This window comes from Hoplias malabaricus, chromosome 5, assembly GCF_029633855.1.
Source record: "Hoplias malabaricus isolate fHopMal1 chromosome 5, fHopMal1.hap1, whole genome shotgun sequence".
Classification (NCBI taxonomy): Eukaryota; Metazoa; Chordata; class Actinopteri; order Characiformes; family Erythrinidae; genus Hoplias; species Hoplias malabaricus.
The window spans coordinates 26,903,215-26,928,654 of NC_089804.1; the positions used below are offsets into that span (position 1 = coordinate 26,903,215).

Consider the following 25,440-nt stretch of genomic DNA (forward strand, 5'->3'; position numbering starts at 1 on the left):
CTTAATAAAGAACAGAAAGCAAACTAGAAATACTTTGGCTACTATGAAAAACTCTACATATCACTCATCTCAAGTTGCATTCAGTGGAAGGAAGTTGTCCTTCTTGTGCCCTCCACAGGAGTTAATAAATGTATAATACGTTTCATTTGTTCTTCTGATTCAATACGGTATGAGCCACTGCCACCTTCTTCACCATTAAACAGTTCGATACGCATGGAGGAGAACCACCTAGAAGGAAGTGTCCATTCTGATCTATTGTGTAACTGCTGTCCATTCGTTTCTTGGGCTTATGATTGAGCCTCCTGGGTTAAAGAGGTAGTTCTTTTTTGCGACCAGGTGTTTCAGAGATATTTCTCTTACTTTGCCAGCAGTAATCAGTGGTGTTTGGTTGGATCTCATTGGGTCGTATGATCTGACCTCCCTTATTTCTGTTCGAACCCCAGCTGTAGACACACTCATCATTACTGGGAGGGGAAGAAATGCAAGTGATATTAGCAGGATATAAATAGATGATGGCCATCATCTAGACATCCAGCTGGAATCCGGGGTATCAGTCGAGATTTTAAAAGTACCTGTGCTGTGATTGGGTGATCATTGTACTATCCTCATAGATCTTCAGCATGGTCTCTGTACGATCGTCCTCAAGTTCCTTCAGTTCCTGGAACCTACAAAATGTATCACTTGTTTTATTATCAAATCGTTTACAATACAAAATTATTTAGTTCATGTCTCCTTAATCTTCCATTAAAAAAAATAAAAAATTCAGTTTCAAAATGGTCTTCAGTGGAGAAAAAATAAAATTCGCTCATGTATTCAACATTTGAAACCACTTCATCCATATTTCAACTGAAAATACACCATATACCCTGTAAAAAATGTCTTGTAAATTTTACAGTGAAATACTGTAGCAGACTCACTGTAAATTTAAATTTTTTTTTACAGTGTAGGCAACACATTTGGAAACCTAAATCTCAAACATCAAAGGTAGTGTGTCCTGCTTTGCTGCAGTAACTGGCAAAAGTCTTTCTGGGAAAGCCTCACACTAGACGATTTAACATTTCTGTGCGGATTTGATGGCATTCTGCCATGAGAACATTACTGAGGTCAGCTACTGATGTGGGATGACCCCGGTGGTACTCATCAACTCATCCCATATCTACTGGATGGTGCTACATTACTCCAGAAAAGGCAGTTCCACTGTTCCACGTCCTTCCATCCAACACTTGGCATTGACCGTTGTGAACTTTAAAGTCATGTGGAGCCACTATTGCGTGTTCCCAACTGAACTTACTTCTAATTAAACTCTACAAACCTTTATACCTTAACGGATTGGAAAGAAAATGGGCTTGAAATACCTGGGTTCCAAACGTTCCTTCACTTTAGCTATGGATAAGATATAGGGTCCAATCTGCCGTGCGATAGTCGTCAAGTAGGAGTTCTCCTGCTTTAACTGAAGAAGGTCATGGAGCTGAGCTGAGGAGACAAAACAAAATATTAGAAGAATTACAGATACACACACACACAGACACACACACACACACACAACTACCTTCATAGATCTCCTGCTCATTGCTGATTCTTTGAAAGGTCTCCTCCCATATCTGCACAGATAAAAAAAAAAAAAAAAAAACAGAACGGACACACTGAGATTAAGCTACTGGTCACAAGTGGCATCTGCAATAACATTACAATGACCTTCTTGTTTCTGCACTCCTTGTCCATTATATCTGCTCCACTTTGTAGGTCTAAGATTCAAGTTGTATCTATATATAAAGCCTTATGTAATATACACTATTAGATATCAATTAAACTACTAGGCTATATTCGCTGTTCAACTGTGTGGTCCCACCTCCTCGAACATGGCTCTGAGCGTCTGTACAGAGGAGTACTGGGCTGTGATCTCCTGGTCTATGAGGAGTGATCGCTCCAGGATCTCTTCCATCGTGTCTGTATTGACCAGTGAGTGGTGCTTGGTCAGGTCTCTGTGCATCTCCTGCACCTGGTCCTTCAACTTCTGGATCTCAGTCTGAAGATTCTAGATCAGAGACATGTCATAAGATCAGACCAACAACATATATATATAGACCCACTGATTTATCTAAACTTGGGCACATTAATGTGACCCACTCAACTACTCCCCCTTGTGGAGACGGTTTTAAACATGGGTTAGTGGTACCATTCCACTCCCCTGGAGTATGTAGATCCTCCCTTTCCCTCACCTGGTAGCTGTTCTCATAGTTGCGGCAGTGCTGGGTGAAGGGAGTATCCCCTCCCTCAGCGAGCAGTACTTTGGTGCAGATGTAGCGGTGGGCAGTGGGTCTGCGTCCTAAACAGGGATCCTGAGGCATTTCACTGAAAGACGGAGAGCGGCACGACATGGACCAAGAACACTGGACCCTGAGGGATAACCAGAGACATGGACATCAGTTCACTGCATATTTAATGTGCGATAAGTCAATTTTACCTCAAAAATGAGCACATAACAGTAATTAAAGTGATTATTATTAAACGTGTGACTCTCATGAAATGACAATCACATGGTTTTAAAGTCCTTGAATGAACCAGCTTATGCTCCATAGAGAGGGTCCCACACAAGGGGATCAATGTTTAAATGCTTACCCCAGATCTGACACATACAGGCCACTAGGTGTCACTATAAATGTTGGTTCACTATGTATAAGAAGAATCACTGGAAATGATGGTTGGAAAGTAAGGTGAATTAAAGGTGTCATGTGTAAAATGGCAGTAACCAAGCTGTCTCCAGTTGAAATAAATCAATAAGGAGATGACAGGGTTCTCGTTCTCTTTGTTCTGGGGAGTGTCTACCTCCTGCTTATTTCATGCTTGCTGATTCATATACAATATGTCTGTGTGCAGAGCATCACCCCATCAATCACCGGACAGTTTTCTGAGAACAGAGAACAGTCTCCGGATGTACCTCTCAGTTTCACAGTGACATTGCTACATCAAATCAAATCAAATCAGACATTGCTACATGAATGAACCTCTCAGGCAACATAACACCTCCAACATGGTGTCTGCACAGGAGAAATGACTTTTGAAGTATAATCAGTGACTTAGACATTTATTTAATTATATATATATACACACATAAATATAAAAAAAACAGCCATAATGTTAAAACTCCTTGCATCTATACACATTGCCCACTGTCAATACAGGAGCATGCCATAGTTCTACAATTGTAGAGTGTAATCCATGTTGTTCTGCATACTTTCTTTGCCCAGAACCACCACAGAGCCAGTAAGTGGACAGAGGACTGATCAGCTTGTACCAGCAAAACACGTAGTGTCACTGCAAGGTTGCTCTGAGGTGTTCCTGTGGTCACGGCCCAATACATGCAGAACAACAGGTGGCCTACAGTCTGTAATTGTTGAACTACAGATCACACCTGTATGGCCAGTGGAGCTGATAAACTAGAAAATGAATGCAGAAACATTCATTCATTCATTATCTGTATCCGCTTATCCAATTCAGGGTCGGGGTTGGTCCAGAGCCTGGAGGGGGCGTCAGTCCTTCACAGGGCAACACAGACACACACACATTCACTCACACCTACGGACACTTTTGAGTCGCCAATCCACCTACCAACGTGTGTTTTTGGACTGTGGGAGGAAACCGGAGCACCCGGAGGAAACCCACGCAGACACGGGGAGAACACACCAACTCCTCACAGACAGTCACCCAGAGTGGGAATCGAACCCACAACCTCCAGGTCCCTGGAGCTGTGTGACTGCGACACTACCTGCTGCACCACCGTGCCGCCCTTGAATGCAGAAACAGGTCATTTTTATTTATTTATTTATTTATTTTAACTATTAAACATGGCCAGTGACCCCAAACATTTGCACTGCAGTGAATGATGATAGAATAAGAGAAGCCAGTCCTGTGCAAATTCACAGGATCAAAACTCATAACTATAAGGCAGTTTAAATCATTATAAATGTGTTCAGAAAATCATCACACTTGAGACCATCTGATGATCGCATGCTTACTAGCTTCACCAATCCATTTTCAAATTCCCCATTAATACATTACGTCCAGCAGAGCAAAACCACTGAAATTGAAAAAAGATGGATTACCGTAATGGCGAAGGCCTCTTTAATCCCTTTTTCCTTGTAGTTAAACACTCGTGCGCTATGACAGTTCCTAAAAGTTCTCTTAGACTCTGTTAACCCTCAGGAAATTGTATTTGTGCCATTGTAAAGGTCCGACTGCTCTCCTGAATCACACCAATTTAAGACATGGACACTGGCATGGACTTCAGCACTGGAACAAAGTGGCCCTGTGTCCCGCCCTCTGTTTATGTGGGCTCTTTGTTCTGAGCCCAATCCTGAAGAGTTCCATGTAATTCTGATAAAAATAGTGAGAGAAGGCCATCACCCTGTTGTTGCTATGGTCAGGGTTAGGGGGAGGATGGGGGAGGTGTTAGTTTTGTGAGGGGGTCTGAAATACCTGAGAACAGCAGGGGTGATTGATGTGGAAAGTTGCCCAGTGGATCTACGTCATTAAATGCCATGGAGAACAGGGGGTCAATAGTGGGAATAGCAGCTATGGGCAGCAGAATTCTTAGTAGTTACCTGTCTCTCTGTCAATGGACATTCCATGTACACTTTTTCATGTCAGTTTAAAGCAGGGACACTGATATAGTGGTAGTGTGTGTTGAACTGGTACGAATGGATCAGACACAGCAGTGCCGTTAGAGTTTTAAAGCCCTCAGTGTCACTGCTGGACTGAGAATAGTTCACCAACCAAAAACATCCAGCCGACAGCATCCTGTGACCACTGATGAAGGACTAGAGGACGACCGACACACACTGTGCAGGTCCAGATCAGGGCTACCATCTTTGAATCTTCAAGGTGGACCAACAAGTTAGATGTGTCTAACAGAGTGGACAGTGTGGCAGTTTAGAAACTCCAGGAGCACTGCTGTTTCTGATCCACTCGTACCAGCACTACACACACTAATAAACCAGCACCACATCAGTGTCACTACACTACTATTTTTTTCCTTTTTCCCCACTTAGTAAAAGAGATTAAGCAGTAGTTGCCAGCTAAAATGCTCATTGTGGTCACCCACCTCTTTGGATGCTTCTAACAGACAGAGAAGCAGTAGTGTAGGGTTCCAGGAAAGTGCATGTGAAAGAACAGGGGTATTGTTATTAATCTGGATAGACAGACAGACAGATTCAGTGGTGGCGCCTACTAAAGATTTTAATATAGAAGTCTGCAGTTTAGTGGGGAACAATCCTTGACTATTTACTACCACTGTTTGTTAAGGACTCCTTGGGCAAGACTCCCAATTTGCAATAAAGTGGTGAGAAAATAGGGTAAAGGACTTGCTCGCCCTCCAGAGTGTGTCCCAGCTTACACCCAGTGATATCTGGGAAGGTCTGGCACCACGACCGTGAACTAGAAAAACAATTACAGACAATAAACGAATGAATGAATGAATGAATGAAATCTGTGCCATATTGGGAGAAATGGCCAGAGTACATAGTTCTTAGCTAGACAATATTAATTAGCAAATATGTGTGGTCCTCAAAATGTGGTATTTGACTTTCTCAGAAAATGTTTGTTAACCTTGGAGTCAGTAAACACAACCATATCATTTGGAATGCAATTAGACACTCCTGGTTTTAGTATCACAGGAGAGAACTGGACATTCCTCATACACTCGAACTGATCTTAGATCAGGTTCTGCTTCTAAGTCCTGATGTGCTTAACAGGAGTCAGACAGCAGAGCTGATCCAGAAACACTGCTGTGGTTTTGGAATGCTTTGTGAGAGTGGTTTGAATTGATCCAGGCAGAGCTCTAACACTCTCAGGATCAGAGCTTTCCTGGAAGCTGTGGCTCCACTCACTCCAGACTTCATCATCCCACGCCCTGGCACTCATCTGACACAGACAACACCTGGTACATTACGAATAGCAGTTACATAAAAACTGGACACAGCTTTTATGACCAAATGACTTCTGGGGTAACTCCACTGACCCTTTCCACTTGTCTTTTGTCAGCACCTGCTCCTTGATGTCACAGTTTCAACAATCACTTTCTGAATTCACTTGGAGATAAATGCTTTGGAGACTTAGAGTCTACAGAAAAAAACAACTCCGAGCTAATAGACTAAATGATATATAACTACATATATGATATATTAAATATCTGTACTGTATTAACTGTTAACAAATTTGAGAAAATGACATGTAAACACATTGATTTAACTGTATTCTTTAAGTGCTTACTGTATTTTTTCCATCCAAGACATTATCTTTGATAACTATTCTGAAAACATTTTTACTTTATATTTGGATCTACGTTGTGTTTTTACTAGCAAACCTTACTTCTGAGTACTTCTCTTGTGTCTCAGCCAGGAAACGGTCAGATCAAAAACTTGTATCTCTTTAAATGAGTTGTTTACTCTCAGAAGCTGCATAAAACATTCCTACCTTTCAGTAGACGCCAAAAGAAGAGAAAATGATTTCTTTAAATTGGCCATTTAAACCATCAATATATACTGATTCATTCATTCATTTTCTGTAACTGCTTCATCCTGATCAAGGCCAGTCAACCCAGAATCATTGGGTGCAAGGGCAAGGCACCAGTCCACCACTAAACACTCACCTAGTCACTGACACACTTACACCTGTGGATACTTTCGCACAGCCAATCCGCCTACAAAACATGTATAAGGAAGCAAAGAAACCAGGGCACCCAGAGGCAACCCACTCAGAGACAGTAGGAAGACTCCAAACACCTCACAGACCCGAGGCGAGGTTTGAACCCTGGACACTACACACCCCACAAAAAAGTACATTATTGTAATAGGTTCATGATTGGTCACTAAAGGGTAATTCTACATTACTTTTAAAAGGTACAGCTGGGTTGTTAAACTCCACTTGTGTTTCCTAAAGTTACATTACATTCTCTTCTCCAGAAAGAGGTGAACAGTTCATTACAGAACTGTGGAGATTAAATGGGGTGTATGAAATCAGCACAATTTTAAAATCTACATTAATAATAGAATATGGTACAATTATGGCCCTTAATTAAAGGTGCTGAATATATACCCCTGAGGGTACTGCCACAGTGAACCATAAGGCCCAGGAAATGCATGGCAGCAACACCATCTTTAGTGCCACAGCTTTGCCCTATTATGTTCCATTTATCATGAAATTTCGACACTGAATAAAAGGGCACATGGCATTTCCAAATTATGTCAAAAAATGAAAAACAAGCAAAAGATTGAGAGAGAAGCAAAGAAGTGTTTGTTGCAACAGCACAATTGAGTTTTCTCCAGCAGCAGTGTAAATATGAATAATATAATAGGCCAGTAACTCACAGGTTGCTCCCAGTGACTCCTCCAGAGACTGAGCCATGTCCACGCTGACCCAGAAGCAGTAATGGCTCCAGACAGCGGGCAAACTCTGCCCGGAAATCTGTGTTAATCTGGGGCAGAGAAGCAATGGGGTTAAGAAGCGGTTTGGCCCACCTTTCAGTCAGTAAAGTCTTAAACCCAAAACCCTGGTCACACATGGATTCACAGAGGAGCTGCATTCAATCTCGATGATAAAAGATTCTTGTCAATGAGTCAATGCATGCAACATTTATTAGAGGCTGATTGGGGCACTGAATTTAGATCCAGTACAGGAAATGAATGGTAAGAGAGAGCTTGAGACTTTGTACCACAGTAACTTCTACCCTGGTGTGAAGCTTTATACTAGACATTAAAACGTCAGTTTGAAGCAATGCCTTGTGTAGATTTCACAGGATGTGTATGCTCAGTTTAATTCTGGTGGCAGCAATGTGTGCACCTTAAAGTAGCAGAAGTCACTACCTATAACGGCTGCGTCTGGATACTCTTGGAGGTATAGTGTTGTAGTTGTCTTGTTAGCTGATCTCTCATCACACTAGAAGCCTATGATCTTCCAAATTTAATAAGCTTATGATTCAAAATTAATTATTCAAGCTAAAGAGTTAATTAATTCATTCATTGTTTGTAAACACTTATCCAATTTAGGGTTGCGGTGGGTCCAGAGACTACCTGGAATCATTGAGTGCAAGGCGGAACACACCCTGGAGGGGGCGCCAGTCCTTCGCAGGGCGACACACACTCACATCTATGGACACTTTTGAGTCGCCAATCCACCTACCAACGTGTGTTTTTTTGGACCGTGGGAGGAAACCAGAGCACCTGGAGGAAACCCACGTGGACACAGGGAGAACACACCATCTCCTCACAGACAGTCACCCGGAGGAAACCCACACAGACACAGGGAGAACACACCACACTCTTCACAGACAGTCACCCGGAGGAAACACACGCAGACACAGGGAGAACACACCACACACTTCACAGACAGTCACCCGGAGGAAACCCACGCAGACACAGGGAGAACACACCACACTCTTCACAGACAGTCACCCGGCGCAGGACCTGAACCCACAACCTCCAGGTCCTTGGAGCTGTGACTGCAACACCACCTGCTGCGCCACCTTGCATCTCCAGTCATAGCCAGCCTCCACACATTCATCATATTTATGAACATCACAAGGGCACTGAGCTGCGGGATATGAACCAAAAGTTTGTTGAAGTGCATGAAATATATTTCTGACCTTCAGCAAAGCTCTCTGTTTAGATCATGATTTTATTGATTCACAAGGAACAAATTAGGCTGACATTTCCGCCAAGGATCTTCATCCTAGGTTCCTCATCTTACAAAAACGACAAGTGATATTCACAGAGCTCTTTCTGGCGTGGTCCAAGACGTGGAGATTCATCACATCGTTAATCCCCACAATTGTAAGATTCTGCATCTTAAAAGTGACACACTGTGTGGAAGTTTTATGCTCTGCTCTTCTCAATTTCAATTACTCATACTTGACCTCTGTAAACCCAACCCAATTCATCTGTAGTCTCTATAAAAACCCACAAGAGTTTTTAAAATTCTTTGCTGACTTTGCTTTTTAGTGAATAGAGCCAGAACACCAGAATACAGAGAGCTCTGATGCTGAAAACAAGGCTCAACAAAAAGTATATTGTAAGCTAATAAATGGAATTCATTCATTCATTCAAGGCAGGAATACACCCTGGAGGGGGCGCCAGTCCTTCACAGGGCAACACACACACTCACACATTCACACCTATGGACACTTTTTGTGAGTCGCCAATCCACCTACCAACGTGTGTTTTTGGCCTGTGGGAGGAAACCGGAGCACCTGGAGGAAACCCACGCAGACACAGGGAGAACACACCACACTCCTCACAGACAGTCACCCGGAGGAAACCCACACAGACACAGGGAGAACACACCACACTCCTCACAGACAGTCACTCGGAGCGGGAATCGAACCCACAACCTCCAGGTTGTGTTCCAGTTCCTCTGGAGCTGTGTGACTGCGACACTACCTGCTGCGCCACCGTGCCGCCCAAAATATAATTTAATGAACCAGAATACAGCCTTTTGTGACAAGAAATACTATCCCATTTAAGTCCAATTTAATGCAACATGTTTACTGTATGACTAGTCTACATGAATGCCTTATTAAACTCACATAAGTCAAAACCCTATTCTCAAGTGCCTCAGATAAATGGGAGCATCTAGAACAGTATATGTTGAGACATATCTTCTAATGTGTGCATCACTTTTAAAACTACCTCATTGTCGCTTGATTCTAGGTGGTAGATAAAATATATTTTGACATCGGAAAACTCATCAAACATCTCAATGCAATGCAACACAAACTTGGAAGGATATAATAATAATAAAAAGACAAAACCCACTCACAAACAACCATCCCACACTCATTGGAAGGGTTACATGTGAATCAAACACCAAATTCTTGTAACTGATATCATAAATGGTCATGTTTTAGAACACAACAGCCAAAAGCATATACTGTCAACTGTTAATTCATAATTCCAAGTTCCAAGAAAAGTTAAGTAACACCATTAGCAAGACCAAACAAACCAAGGGTATGGAGGGAGAACTCATCTTCTGCTAGTAACACCAACTTAATTGTGAAGTGCCCTGGGTCATACATGCTACTTGAGCTTCCCATTGCATCAGAAAAAAACCTGAGCATACATGGAGGCACCTTCTTGAGCAGAGAATGCCACCTCTGGTAATCAGTATGCAGTACGCATTCTGGTCAGGATTTACAGCAAAGTTTAGCCTAGCGGCCCTCTGCACAAACTTGAATAACTTGGTAAAAGAACTTGGCTGAAAACTATGCATCCCAGGTCTAGGGCGGCTTTGCAGCAGGCTGGGTGCTTTGAACAAACCCAGGAACATCTTGAGAAAAATCGTTGCAACACTCTGTTGTAGAGATCCATGGTAAATAAGTGAGAATACCCTCCATTCTTAAATTTGCATTCTATTGTCCATTTTCCTCACTCACTGCCCATGCATCGTGTATTTACTCTATTATATTTTCAACACCAATATGCGTCTATGTAATCCATCCTAGAGTCTTTAGGGTTGGGTCAAGTGTTTGCTCTAGCACAAGAACACAACCTGGCAATGAGCTGACTGAATTTAATCAAGTGTGCTTGAGCAGGAATATCCATACTGGGCAGGAATTCTTTGGACCCTTGAGTTCCCCACGTCTGCAGTATTGAGATCACTTTATTGGCATCTTTAACCCACCTGTAGCTGAGACTATGTCACTGTTAATATGTCACAGCTTGGCTTACTTTGCTGCTCTGGGTGGGCCGGAGTCGATGGGGCAGCTTCACAATCCTGCAGAGTCTCTCCATCAGCTGCTGTTAAGGAAAGCGAAATGTAAACTACATGGCTCATGCTATATGGATGTTGCTGTTGAGCATGGCATTAGAGAGAAGTTGGTGCTTACATAGCCCATAGCTAGAAACTCGTACTTGTTGGCTGAACTGAGAAAGGCTGAGCAAGTAACCAGGAGAACCTGAGAGGGGTGAGAAGACATAGACATACATAGACATCGCAGCCGAGACAACACCGTGGCAAGTTAGGCTTTGTGCTTAACCTGCTTCAGGACAGTTTATATTCAGAATTACAGATCACACTTGGACCAATCAGAGTCAAGCTTCTACACTCCACTTTTAATTTCCCTCTTAAATTGAGTAATGGTCAAATACCATCCACTAACGATGCACTATGACCCCCAATTCGTATTGACTTTAAAGTTTGTTACAGAGCAAATTAACCATCGTTAACCTGAGTTTTGGGAAAGCGAAATATAGTTGGGGACCCTTGTGCTTCATCAGAAAAGCCCTTGAACTACCTGAAGTGTGGGGAGGAGTGCAGCCAAGTGAGAAAGTTGCTCCTTCAGTGCCTTCTCCTTCTCCTCATGCTGACTACAGACAATGCAGATATAAGACAGTATCAGTCTCTAATGAAATGCTTTCATTCTTATTCAGAAACATATGCACACATGCATTTGAAACCACTTTTCCCACTCAGCTAAATCCCCTTTTCTAATATCCCACATATGCATGTGCACAAACACACACTAACACAGAGATAGCCACCAGATATTTATAGCCTTTAGCCAAATTCCTAGAAGACACAGCCATTGGGAGCTTCCAGGCAGTGGAGCGAGTGGGATAGAGGACAAAGGCTCAAAAATCTCATTTAAAGAAGTCAATGAAATGTGACCTCAGAGCCTCTGCAGCTCACTGTACCAAAACTTCAAGCTCTGCAGAAGGCACGCTTAGATAGACTCTGACAAAAGCAAACAGCAAAACATCTACAGAGCACCAGTGTGAACTTTGAAGGGACAAAGACGATACCAGTGTGCGGTGTCATACCATAACACTCATGACATGTACAGCGAATCTGAACAGGGCATGTGTTCATTAAAGTGGTTTAGAGTGCGGTTTACCTCTGTGCAGCTTTTAACAGAATCCTCTTCCTCTCAGTAAGCTTCTCCTTTATGGAAAACAAATACAGATATGTGGAAATACAGTACTATACCACACAGTCTGAATGTGACATCCATTATAGGGGCATTGAGGTTGTCTTTTATTGTCAGAGGTGAATATATTTTTATTGAGATGACAGTATAATAAAGTGCAATTCAAGATTTCTCTCTTTTTTTATTTTAACAATAAACAAAGTTAAAGGGGAATTTCTAAAGTTTTTGGAATTCAGATAAAAGTCATTAAGAGTGGTTCGATTTGAAAATACAGACAAACCTATGAGCTCAGATTGCTTTACAGTGGTGATGATGAAAATGGAAGTGTGGAAGCTAATAGCTTAAAAAAATATTGAATATATACATATATGAGCAATGATGTAAAATCTTAAAAGGTAATTATAGTAGTGACAGCAGTATTATTATTATTAACATGTCAATATACACATTTGCAACAGCAATAGTAATTTTATGAGTCATAGTAGTAGCAGAATTTTAACACTAGTAATATGTAGTGGTAACAGTAGCAATATTATTATTAGTATATATATATATATATATATATATATATATATATAGTAGTATAGTATAGTAGTAGTAGTAGCAGCAGCAATATTGTTATTATTTTTATTCATTCATTCATTCATTCATTCATTCATTATCTGTAAGCACTTATCCAGTTCAGGGTCGCGGTGGGTCCAGAGCCTACCTGGAATCATTGGGTGCAAGGCGGGAATACAGCCTGGAGGGGGCGCCAGTCCTTCACAGGGCAACAAACACACACTCACACTTTTGAGTCGCCAATCCACCTACAAACATGTGTTTTTGGACCGTTGGAGGAAACTGGAGCACCCGGTGGAAACCCACGCAGACACAGGGAGAACACACCACACTCCTCACAGACAGTCACCGGGTGCGGGAAACGAACCCACAACCTCCAGGTCCCTGGAGTTTTGTGACTGCGACACTACCTGCTGCACCACCGTGCCGCCCCTATTATTTTTATATTTAATATGTTTATTATTAAACAATAAAAATAATAACAATTATTATTAAATAATGCCCCCTCCAGGGTGTATTCCTGCCTTGGGCCCAATGATTCTGGGTAGACTCTGGACCCACCGCTGAACTGGATAAGAGGTTACAGATAATGAATGAATGAATGAATTATTAATACTAGCATTATGGAGTACTGTTTGTGGAAATAACAGCAGTAATAAGCATTAACTGTAACAATATTACTAATATAAATTTATAATAAAATATTCTCCTCTTCTACTTTATTCAGATCTGTTTTGCCGTTACAGTGTCCTATATATAATTAGAATGGTCCAATCTGACAACTGTCAAAAAACTACAGTCTTAAAGGATACATCTATAATTCTTTATTGCATTAGCTGTTTTCCTCCTCCACTGTGTGAACAATTGTACATTTCTCTAATATTGAATAACCCACCGCCAACCACTTTAAATGGCTGTAAATCTGCTGAATATTATGAATGCTGAAGGAATTCTCCTTTAAACTGAAAAGCAATGGTCTCAGTTACACAAGCCTTAAGAAAGAAAAAGGTTTATGCTTTAGTTTTCCTCAAGTATCTTTCTTCATAGCAATTTTTACATAGTCCTTTGTGTTGCAATGTATCAATAAACAGATCACCACAGCTGTGATAACCTTTGTTATCCGTGCACGCCCTCTAGTGGTGAACCCCCGCACCTGCATGCTGTTGAACAGGCCGCAGATAGCACTCTCCTCCTCCTCTACATTAGCGCACACTTCTCTTAGCATGGCCTTGAGTAGGATGATGGCCTCTCGTGCAGATGTCTGGAGCTCCTTTACAGCCTGAAAGGATGCAGGAAATTATGCACACTTCACTGGAAGAGCAATGCTAACCGTTTAGTTTACACCTGTATCCTGTGCCCTACAGAGTATGATTCTATTTGCCTCAGAATGGCACTGAAATCCTGACCAATCGCTGTGTTTAACAGCTTCAGCAAGGCAGTAATCTTTAGATTGCATATGCCTCAATCGGTGATATTTAACTCTCTCTGAGAAGGTATCGATCCAATGCTATAAATCTAAACGTAAGGTTCTTACCAGTACTCCGTGGTCCAGTATCTCACAGCCCTGTGCATATGCCGTCTCCAGGTCAATGCAGTGCATTCGGCTTTCTCTGCGTCAGAGAACAAGTGTAGAAGCATCTTATTTCACCAAGATCTGAGTAAGTACACACACTAAATACAATATTCAAGAAAATATATTAAATAAATAACAAAGCTATTTAAAAAATAGATATAAGATCCATGTGAATGGAGCCAAATATGTGACATTTGCATGGCCTTTTAAGTATGAGCTGCATAAAACAGACTGATACCTACAGTATATTACTGTGTGATATGTACAGTTGTGTACAGAACTGAATTTCAGGCACCGTATACTGTGTATGACATAGCTATGTGCAAATATGCATTGTCAGGTTTGGTGGAGGTAACACGTAGCGAGATCAGGAACAATAGGTAAGATTTGGGTTGTTTAGTCCTGAGACTCCCTCTAGTGTCATTTGTTTTCACAGCACTGTAGCTACTGTATATCAATGGGAGGGGGCCTGGGGGTGGGGGGTTAGATCATACCCTACTCCGAAAGTTACACAGTACACTTTCTGCCGTGCTGGGTCTTGATTACAGGTCAGTGAAGCATCACAATGATTTTAGTTTTTTTGCTGTCTTACACTTGCATGTCTCTAAAGCACTTGATGCACAGCATGGACTTCTTCTCTGTTGAGAACATGATGTAAAGCTCATCATGAAGAGCTAGAGTAAAAAAGAGACATCAAGAAATTATTATTCATTTATTAATTCATTCCAAAAGCTTCTTCATCCTGTTCAGGGTTGCGTTGGGTCTGTGACCTACCAGTCACCCAGTCACATACGACTGTGGACTATTTCACACTGGAAATCCCCCAACCTACATGTGTTTTTTGATGGTGGGAGGAAACCCATGCAGACATAGACAAAGCCCTGAACCCAGAAACCCAGGGCCCTGGAGCTGTAGGGCAGTCACACTACCTGCAGTGCTAACATGCCATCCTGGGGGCACATCAGTCAAAACGAAATACTGTGATGCACAACAGTCCCTAGATCAGAGTTCTTCAAATCAGGGCCTTGGATCCAGGTTCCAGACTGGGATAATCTACCCTGACCCCAGTCTGGAACCTGGATCCCAGCTCCTGATTTGAAGAGAGAGAGCCTTAAAAGACCAAGAAACTCCACTCTAATGATGCATCTCAACAACTCCTTCATGGTTAACTAGAACAATGAAGTGACTTGGATGAGAAAGGTTTCCTGGGCTCAGATGTATGAAAAAAAACACATCTAATATGTAAGATATCCACAAAAAAATGTTTGCTGTAATGTGTGTGTAAAATAATTTCAAATAAATTCATATAAAAAGCCACTGACGGCACTTTCTGTGGGCCTCTTTGGCACGTTTGGACAGCGTGACGATTTCATGTCCGGAGAACATTCGAGCCTTATGTGTTATTTCTTTGCAGGGTCCACACAGGGGTTGGCTGCAGGTGTTACAGTAAAACATTCCCCTAGCATCCTGCACAAACACACAAACACAAGGAAAACTAGTTAACATTTCAGTGGAAAATGAGTGACAAAATTTCAGCACCATAATAGAAAATATGATGTAAACAACAAGCAACATGGGGCATGAGGTAGGTGCCAGATTAAGTGTTGTTAACATGTAGCTCCAGGGTCCTAGGGTCCTGTAAGCCGTTTCCTACCCTGCTCCCATAGTTACACAGTGCAGTTTCTACAGTTCTGAGCCTGGGGTTACAACAACTGAGACTTTATTCTCCCAATTTCAGGTCAGTGAAGCATCAAAATGATTTTAAAGCTGTAATTTTAAGGTAAAAATACTACCTACTGTTACTTTAATGTCTGAGGTCCTTATCCCTATTGGTTTTCTATGGCACTGTTCCTTTTTGCCACTTGTACTATACCCTGGTTATAAATGGGCTTTTGTGAGATATCATTATTTAATTTAATTATATGTGCTGTAAATGGATTTGTGTGATATATACCTTTGTATCACATTCCAAATCACAGTTAGCACACTGCACCACGCTGTCAGTGGAGTTCTCCACCAGGAACTTCAGTAAACAATCTTCAGGCGGGAGGCAATTTGTCCCCTTCACAAGCGAGGGATATCTGACCACACACACACACACACACACACACACACACCAAATTAATTGTGGCTACACAGGCAGATTACCTTATAGGTGCACTCTGTAGGTTTAGAGGTATTGTTGTAGTACAGTTTATCTACTTTGTTCAGCCATAAATACAACAATTATTACTTGGGTGATGGACCATTCTTAGTGTAGCAGTGACTATGACATGTTGCCGTGTTTCCCCGATAGTAAGACGCAGTGTGGGTTTTAGGGGGGTCGGCTAATGTAAGACGTACCCCGAAAGTAAGACATAGTAAACTGTACGTTGGAAAAATATAAGCCATAGTACCGGTACCTTTTGCTGCATTAACTGCGGGATGCGGACGGATCTGGAGCGGAATGAGCGGAGGGATGTGGAGGCCGCGGGAGCAGCAGTAATGTTGTCCGTGGTCCAACACGCAGCCTCAGTGCCCTCACGTGCAGCCGCTGGTGGCCGCTCTGATTGGCATGGCCATGGTTGTCATGGAATAAATCTGTTTTATCTTCCAGTATAACATATTCAAACTGTTCGTTCTTACCGTTTTTCATTGTTTTACATGTTATACATGGAAATACCGTCATGATACGGTTGTAACAAGACATTCTTGGCACTTGCTTTTATAAAACTGTTTTTATGGTGAATACCATACTGTTCAGGTTGTTAATAAATGTTAATTTAATGTTTAAAACAAAAATCGACATTTTTTACCAATATAAGACATACCCCGAAAGTAAGACATAGTGGGACTTTCGGGGGTAAAAAGAATGTAAGACACTGTCTTACTTTCGGGGAAACACGGTAGTATCATGGGAGTGTGATTGTTGACTACTGGCCAATAGATGGGGCACAGTCAGTAATTGTAAACTTCCAAAATACACCTATATATTAGGTCTGACCTAATGGACAGTGTGTGTAAATACAAAGCAGGAGCACTGACAAACTGATGTGTCGGCAGCAGCTTCATCCAAGAGAGGGCGATCTATGCAGCCTTTATATCCCCCAAACATTTTACACCTTTTGTTCCTTTTTGGGGGACATGCTTTTTCTGCTTCGGTACCAAACCCACTGGATTAGTACCTAATACAATGTAAATGTATAAAAAAATGCATACTTTTTAGGGAATAACAACAAGATGGTGGGGGGGTTGCCAGAATTGTTTTTCTAATATATTTAGTTTGCCAACGTGGAACCATCAGAAACAAGGGCTGTATTTTAAATATTTCTTAATAAATTTTACATAAAAATACAGTCAATTATTTTATTTACTTCTCATTTTATTTCAATTTATATACATTGTTATTAATATTTTTTAATGATTTCAGTTTTACACTTCTGTTTGTGCTGTGTCTTGCTTTTATTTCCTCGACAGTAAAGTACTTTGAGATGTTTTGAACATGAAACGTGCTCTATAAATAAAATGTATTATTATTATTATTACTATTACTACATTTATGGCATTTGCCACCTGCTCTTATCCCCAGCAACTTACAACGTAAACACATTACAGAACTAAAATAAGTGTTAGGAATCCTATCCAAGGCCTCTGATTGGTGCAGCATAGGATCCTTGCCTGAACCAGGAATCAATCCCTAGTTTTGTGTAGAAAGCAGAAGTGTTACCCACTAGGGTGCACCAACCACAATAACAGAACTGGTTTGTTTAGAAAATTATTTCCCCCAAACTACAAATACAAACCACATCACCATAGTGATGCGAATGTTATTTTCCCAGTAACTCTTCCTGAGTTTCAGTTCATATTAAAATAAGTCCAGATTCATGGTCAACCTGGCAACAGGGTTCCAATGTTTTTGTCCCCAGTCACATCCTCCAGCTCTTCCTGGGGGATCCTCAGGTGTACTCAGACCAGCTGGGAGATATAATCCCTCCAGTGGGTTCTGTGCCTAGTTTGGAGACTCCCTCCCACCACAGGTCATCACTGCCTGAACCACCTCAACTGGCTCCTCTTAGTTTGCAAGTGCAGTGGCTCTACTCCAAACTGCTCACCCTATCATGTATCCGTGATCCCATGCCTTTGGTCACTCCGCAAAGCAATGCCCACTCGGCAAAATACAGTTGGTCAGCTGCTTGTAAATGATATTTACAAATAAACTTTATTATTTGATTTAAAGTAATGACAAGAACAGTGTCTTTGATGAAAAACACTGAACAGCACCCCCTTCTGGAGCATGTACCTAAAAAGGAGTGAGTGAGTACATATGTGAGTGAGTTAGAAGTCAGTTCCATGAGGAACTCTGTTGGGTTCTGTAATTATATTGTAAATTGTTTGTGACCTCACACAAGAAAAATAGCCCCTATGTTCTAATTAGTTATTTGCCTTGACTATAAAAAACAAGACTGAACAAAAAGGGGCACAGCTGAAATCCTAAGGGAAGCCTATTACTGTTGTTAAACCTGTTGTTTGCCCTTTTAGATTAATCTGGCACTTAAAGAATGCTTTTAGCCATACATAAACACTGCTAGCGGCAGCTGGACCATGGACAAGGCTGAATGCATGATCCAACTTCCACTGGACAACAATAGATAAATATAGCACCATGAGTCTATGATACCACCAGCTGCCCCAAGGCTGATTTGGGGCAGAACTAAATTTCACACTTGATCCACCTCCACCTATATATCATGTGTATGAAAATTGAATTGGAATAATATTACTTCCTGAGAAACAACTGACTTCTTGCTTAACTTCCTTTTCTACACCTTAAACCCCACACTTGTCTTAACTTTAGAAATATTTAAATAAACTCAGAGCTCAGTCCAAACAAAAACGCATCTCTTTGGGAACAATTTGAATAGTAATAATTAGAAAGATCCCAATAACCTGTGAAGTATGGTGGTGGATGTGTCATGATATGGGGCTATTTATCTATAAACAGTATAACTATCTATAAAAGGAGCGAGGTTAGAGGCACAAAGATGGGCAGTCCTACATGACTTCAACATCAAAAATACAACTAAATTACCCCAATACATGTTTGTTAAAAATAAAAGAAAATCCATTCCACTGATAATATACAGTGGATGGGGAATCTCTGGGTCCATCAGAGGGTCCATTGTAATCTTGAGGGACTCCACAAAGCTGCTAAACTGTGATTCATAAACAGAGATATTGAAAATATAAATTAACTTTATATTTCTTGCAGCACCAGTGATAGATTAATAATAATAATGTCCCATACAAATACAGTGTTTGCTTATTGAGATTATTAATCACTCTTGGGATAAATGAGAAACCTGTAAAATTAATTATTGGATAAAACTGACTTCTTAATGTAAGTTGTTGATCCAAGTTAAAAATCCAAATTGCCAAGTGGTTCTAGTCGGGGCATGTTTTGGTTTAATCATATTTTAACAAACCAAAACATGTCCAGACCAGAACAATCCATATCTATCATCAGTCAAAAAGCCCATGTCCTTAACACTGCCTTAAATGACCTACACTAGGCCACCACGTGCCATCTGAACTGGAGAAGAAATGGATCAGAATCAAGGCCCTTTTAATTGCCTTGAGCTTCTGGATCAATGCAGCCCAGTGAGCCCTCGCCAAGATGCTTCTGTTCTGATGTGTTGTATTGTGATCTTATCGGAGTGCCCGCCATGCCCGCTGTTCTGCCACGAGGCTAAAACTGGAGCCGGGCAGATGATGCTGCAGCTGTTCCCACAGCTCAGGCCAGGGCACTTCCAGCTTTTTACCCAGCATGCCCTGTTATGGCTCTGGGACCTCACTGATAAAAACAAAAGTAGCATGAGAGTGTTTCATTCTGACCACATTAAACAAGAGTCAGCATCTCAGAAACCAGATCAAAGGAACCACGCAGTGTCCGTTTTTGTTTTCTGTTTGATTTACCTCGAAAAGATTACAGCTAAATGGCCCATATTATGGTAAACGATGTCTTTGCTGCTTTTTTCAAAGCAAAGTTTGATGTAGCTTGTAAAAACTTAATGTTTATGATTCACAAATGAAAGGTAAGGTGTAAAAATACACATGGAGTTGTTTTTGTTATGTCATTAAAACCAGTGCAACAAACATCATTATAAAAGTCATACAGTACATTCATTCATTATTTGTAAGCGCTTATCCAGTTCAGGGCCACGGGGGGTCCGGAGCCTACCTGGAATCATTGGGTGCAAGGTGGGAACACACCCTGGAGGGGGCGCCAGTCCTTCACAGGGTGTCAGAAGAATATTGTCTAGTAAAAATAAACTGAGGTGGCACGGTGGCGCAGCAGGTAGTGTCACAATCACACAGCTCCGGAGTGTGACTATTCCCGCTCCAGGTGACTGTCTGTGAGGAGTTGAGTTCTCCTTGTGTCTGCGTGGGTTTCCTCCGGGTGCTCCGGTTTCCTCCCACAGTCCAAAAACACACGTTGGTAGGTGGTTTGGAGACTCAAAAGTGTCCGTGTGAGTGAATGTGTGTGTATGTCTGTGTTGCCCTGTGAAGGTGTATTCCCGCCTTGCGCCCAATGATTCCAGGTAAGCTCTGGACCCACTGCGACCCTGAATTGGATAAGCGCTTACAGATAATGAATGAATGAATGAAAAATAAACTGGGACTATATTTACTGAATAATATATATATATATATATAAATAATATAATAATAATAATAATATAAAAAGTGGTTCTCAGGGAGCAAAATAGAACAAACAAATAGAAGCAAACTTAAGATGTAGTCCCTTTAAAGTTGTACATATAGTGAAACTGAAAAAATGTGATTTTCCGTGATCAGGGTTTTGATGTCACAGATGAACATTCCTATAACATCTCACAACACTTTAGATTTCCTGTTTTACAATGCAGTGAAAAACGTATGGATAAAGACAAAATACAAGGCCTTTTTTTAAGGAGCAGTCAATTAGAACAGAAATAATTTGCATATGAGTGCATCTCAGTCTTAAATGCAACTCCAGGTTGAAAAACCTGTTAATTTTCAATTAAATGTGGAAAATGGCTTTGAATTAAGGCTAATATTGGAGAAAAATTAAATATATGAAATGTAAAATATGGGCCCTTTAAAAGTTACAAAGCTGTCAGATACACTGAAGTCAAGAATGTGTGAATCTTAAGGCTGGCAAAGTTGGATCCCTGCATTAATCCTACTAGACACAGCATCAGTAAAGCCCAGCTGCGACCAGCCTTGGTGAGTGAACACACAAATGGAACCAATCGAGCTTGGCTTCTTTCCACGGAAGCTGCTTCGGATTGAGAGCATCTGCCAAAATTTCCATTCCCTCATCTTCCCCAGTCCAATGTAAAGCTGCGCTTTGTGTTCACTTAATTATATCAGGCTTTTGTGTTTTAACCCAAAGTACACACAAAAAAAGATGGCTTGGCTGTATTTATATGAAGACATTTACCAACCTTCATTTCCAAATAAACTGGAATTAAAAATCAGTTTAATGATAACATTTACAAATGGATCAGAGAGAAAGCAGTGCCCATCAGTGTCATTGCTGGCTGGATAATGGTCCACTGACCAAAATACCCAGCCAACGGCATCCAGTGACCAACAGGGTAGTTGTCTAAATGCATAGTGTTTAAAATCTCCAGCAGCACTGCTGTGTCTGATGCACTCATACCAAAGCAACACACACTAACACCACCATCACATCAGTGTCACAGCAGCGGTGAAAATAGTCTACCACTCAAATAATACCAGCCTTGTTATTGTCCTCTCCATTGAAGAACAGGGTGAAAGGGGGCTAGCAGTGTATGCAGAGCCACAAATGAACCAATGCGCACCTGTGTAAATGGTCATTTTAAATGTTATGGCTGATTGGTGTATATACTAATTTCAAATAGATGCTTGCATCACATTCCACAAACATTGGGCAAGGAACATGTTTACAACCGTATTACGTTACATTTGGCAAAGTGGAGTCCATCAGTGCTCATGATACACGTTTCCTAGGTGCTGTTTTCATACCAGGGCAGGACAACATCACTAGCGTAAGATGTTTCTACTTGTACCCAACATGTTTATGGACTGTATTACAGATATTAATTTCATGACGAGAGCACATTTACCAAAACCTATAAGTATATGTTATAGAGTGAGTATATATCTCGAGTGCTATGTGAAACAGGCAGTGCATGCAAAGAAATTGCACATTTTCCTCTACACACATGCTGCTGTTACATTCTGTTTTGTGGTAATTAGAGCTTAGGTGAGCCCATCTGTTAGCCTGCAGCAAGACTATGATTACACTGTCAAAGCAGAGAGCAACAGCGGTGTGTTTCATGGGAGTAGAATATTTCGGATCAGTTTGACATTAGCATACAAGTAGAAACCACAAAACTCGAGCACTTTAAATAAACAATCATTATAAGCTTTGAAACCTGTGCCTAATAATAATAATAATAATAATAATAATAATAATAATAATAATAATACATTTTTTTGCAGATACTGTAATGTGTAAACGCCTTTATTTATTTATTTAAATAATTTGTTATTCAGTGTTGGGGAAAAGAGAACTCATTTAACAAAGTTAACACAGACGGTCAAATGAATAAATATAATATCAAAATTAAATGTGTCAGAAAGTACTTTGTAATCGTGTAACATTATTTTTAAGACACTTGCTTTCATTTTTTTCAAAGGAATCTGAAGGGATATTTTTCCCACATCAGAAGTTGGGTGCATTGCACAATCCCATTTAGACACAGTGAGAACACACAACTCTCCTCACACACAGGTGAGTATTGAACCCAAGATCCCAGGACCCTGGAGCTGTGTGGCCAACTGCAGCATCACCATGCACCCCAGTTATAATAATAATAATAATGATAATTTTACGCATCCAGAATAAAGAATGAGGCCCTTAAAATTCTAACATTCATTCATTCATTATCTGTAAGCATTTATCCAGTTCAGGTGGATCCAGAGCCTACCTGGAATCATTGGGCGGAAGGCGGGAATACACCCTGGAGGGGGCGCCAGTCCTTCACAGGGCAACACAGACACACACACACACACACACACACACACACACACACACATTCACTGACACTTTTTGAGTCGCCAATCCACCTACCAACGTGTGTTTTTGGACTGTGGGAGGAAACCGGAGCACCTGGAGGAAATCCACGCAGACACAGGGAGAACACACCACACTCCTCACAGACAGTCACCCGGAGCAGGAATCGAACCCACAACCTCCAGGTCCCTGGAGCTGTGTGACTGCAACACTACCTGCTGCACCACTGTGCCACCCCATGTTCTAACAACATTTATGAAATATTTATAATATTTCTAATTTCCAAAGACAATTTAATTAATTCAAATATTAATTATTTGTAAACAAACACCACCATTTAAAAACATTTTGTTGTTTGCAAACATTGTCATACTAAATTTTCACTACTGAAAAATAATATAAGAAAAAAAAAAAAAAAACCTGCACATTGATATGATGTATTTCTAGCTTTGACCAGTACTGCACATACAACTCATTACACAGAGCTTCAATTAACCATCACTTCTCACAGTCCACAGGCACAACAGAAATCAATTCAGCAGCTAAATCATTGCTTAGTCTCCCATTGTGATGTTGTTACTCACCCACAGAGGGGGCAGATGAGGCGGTTCTCACTGGCCCTGCCATGCAGACAGCTGGCACAGAAGATGTGGTAACAGTCCAGAAGACACGGCTGGCGATACTGTCCCTGGCACAGGTGGCACACCAAGGGATGAAGGCTGGCACAGTCTGGTGCCCACAGCTCCTCCAGAGGAGAGAGGGATAAACCTGCCATCTACAGAGAGGTCAGGAGGAAATTTAGAATAATCCCAGGGCACAGTTTATTTAAAGGAATACTACAGTGAACCTGCTTCATCTGTAACATATAGTTATCTGGAAAACTCTGGACATTTCTTTGTGCCTAGAAAAGAACAAAACACTGATGCAAAATACACTTAGGTAAGGAGTTAATGGGCAGTTCCTTACAAAAGCGCCTCTTTACAAAATTAAAAACATTAGTGCTCATAATTAACTATATACCGCGTGGGGGTTAAAGCAGTGTGTGTGGAAGGTGTCATTTACATGGAAGGTTCTGTAAGACAGACAGTAATATACAAAAAAAATAATTTGTTTAAAACCAATGCTTTTATGAATGGAATAAAAGGTAAAATACTTTGTAATGAAATATTATACAGTGTTATGAGTAAGAAACTGTTGTAAAATGCATTTGAAATCGTATTCACATTTCATATATTTGTCATTGCATTTTAGTATGTGACTTGGTTGCATACTAAAGAAATATAATTGGATTAAATGGACACAAATGTGCTATATTAAAAGCTATCATGTATTAATGTCTTAACCATCATAACAGTTATTTCCCAACAAGCTTTGTTATTTTTAAGTGCCACATCACTTACCTTATCAACTTTAGTATGATATATCCAAATCTGACTGCTTTGTTCTGGAAATATTTGATAATTCCATACTCTTTCACTAGCCTGTTTCTTTCTGGGTTTTCCGTGAGTGGGCTGACAATGCTACTGACCAAGTGAGTGCGAGTTAAATCTCATTTCCATCCAGGTCCATCTAGTGCAGTCAGCAGAGTCCAGAATATGCAGCTAGTTTCTCCTCAACACTGCCTTTACCAATGTCCACTATCTACTAAAGGAATGACAGCAATGCTGGAGCTTTCAGAGGAAGCCTGACACCAAGCAGCAATCATCTAGAACCCTAGCCTTTGTGTGAGGGTTAAAGAGAGAAGAGCTGTGAGGAGAGAATGGGGGCTTGGGTGAGAGGGTGGGGTGTTAGAATCAAAGCTAACCTACATGACTATACGAGAAACCAGATACTATGGCTTCCACTGGCAGGTGCTAAATTAATTTTACACCTAAATCTCTCTTTGTTCAGAGTATCACTGTTCTCTCACATTGTATAGAGCACAAAGCACTAAACGCAGCTGTTTTGTAAGAAGAGATGATTATATATACACAGCTTCACAGGATAGTGAACATTCCTCACAACCACACTGCCACCATCCCTTTGCACAAAATAACACCCCATACACACACTATTAAAACTAGACTACACAACATGTGCAACAAATAAACAGCATCAATATTTCATTTCTGGGACTCTCCTGGGGGGTTTAAAGGACCTTCCTCATTAGGCCTTGCAAAACAGGGATATTCCAACATTCTCTAGCCAGAATAAATACAACATTTTGAAACATCGGGCCAAATAAAAGTCAGAATTTTATACAAACATTTAATTTAGAAATGACTTGGCACCTTTCTCCCTCAGAATACTCTCAGCAGAGATTCT

At 40.9% G+C, this 25,440-nt stretch overlaps 1 protein-coding gene across 3 annotated transcripts in view; it reads right to left on the reverse strand.

Moving 5' to 3' along the window:
- The window catches only part of rnf207a (ring finger protein 207a), a 26,681-nt gene continuing 1,241 nt past the window's right edge, over positions 1 to 25,440 (reverse strand). For 2 of the 3 annotated variants that reach the window (XM_066671192.1, XM_066671193.1), the window contains exons 2-18: positions 23,721 to 23,911; positions 16,006 to 16,132; positions 15,374 to 15,518; positions 14,644 to 14,725; positions 14,013 to 14,088; positions 13,632 to 13,757; positions 11,885 to 11,931; positions 11,285 to 11,357; positions 10,877 to 10,945; positions 10,719 to 10,787; positions 7,365 to 7,471; positions 2,220 to 2,397; positions 1,850 to 2,035; positions 1,550 to 1,601; positions 1,356 to 1,473; positions 573 to 665; positions 1 to 464 (exon numbers count right to left, since the gene is read on the reverse strand). In XM_066671192.1, coding sequence (XP_066527289.1) covers positions 308 to 464; positions 573 to 665; positions 1,356 to 1,473; positions 1,550 to 1,601; positions 1,850 to 2,035; positions 2,220 to 2,397; positions 7,365 to 7,471; positions 10,719 to 10,787; positions 10,877 to 10,945; positions 11,285 to 11,357; positions 11,885 to 11,931; positions 13,632 to 13,757; positions 14,013 to 14,088; positions 14,644 to 14,725; positions 15,374 to 15,518; positions 16,006 to 16,132; positions 23,721 to 23,911 — 1,896 coding nt within the window. In that variant the 3' untranslated portion in view covers positions 1 to 307. Of the gene's footprint in view, positions 465 to 572; positions 666 to 1,355; positions 1,474 to 1,549; positions 1,602 to 1,849; positions 2,036 to 2,219; positions 2,398 to 7,364; positions 7,472 to 10,718; positions 10,788 to 10,876; positions 10,946 to 11,284; positions 11,358 to 11,884; positions 11,932 to 13,631; positions 13,758 to 14,012; positions 14,089 to 14,643; positions 14,726 to 15,373; positions 15,519 to 16,005; positions 16,133 to 23,720; positions 23,912 to 24,536; positions 25,406 to 25,440 lie in introns of those variants that run through there. The other variant, XM_066671191.1, reaches the window with a different exon arrangement.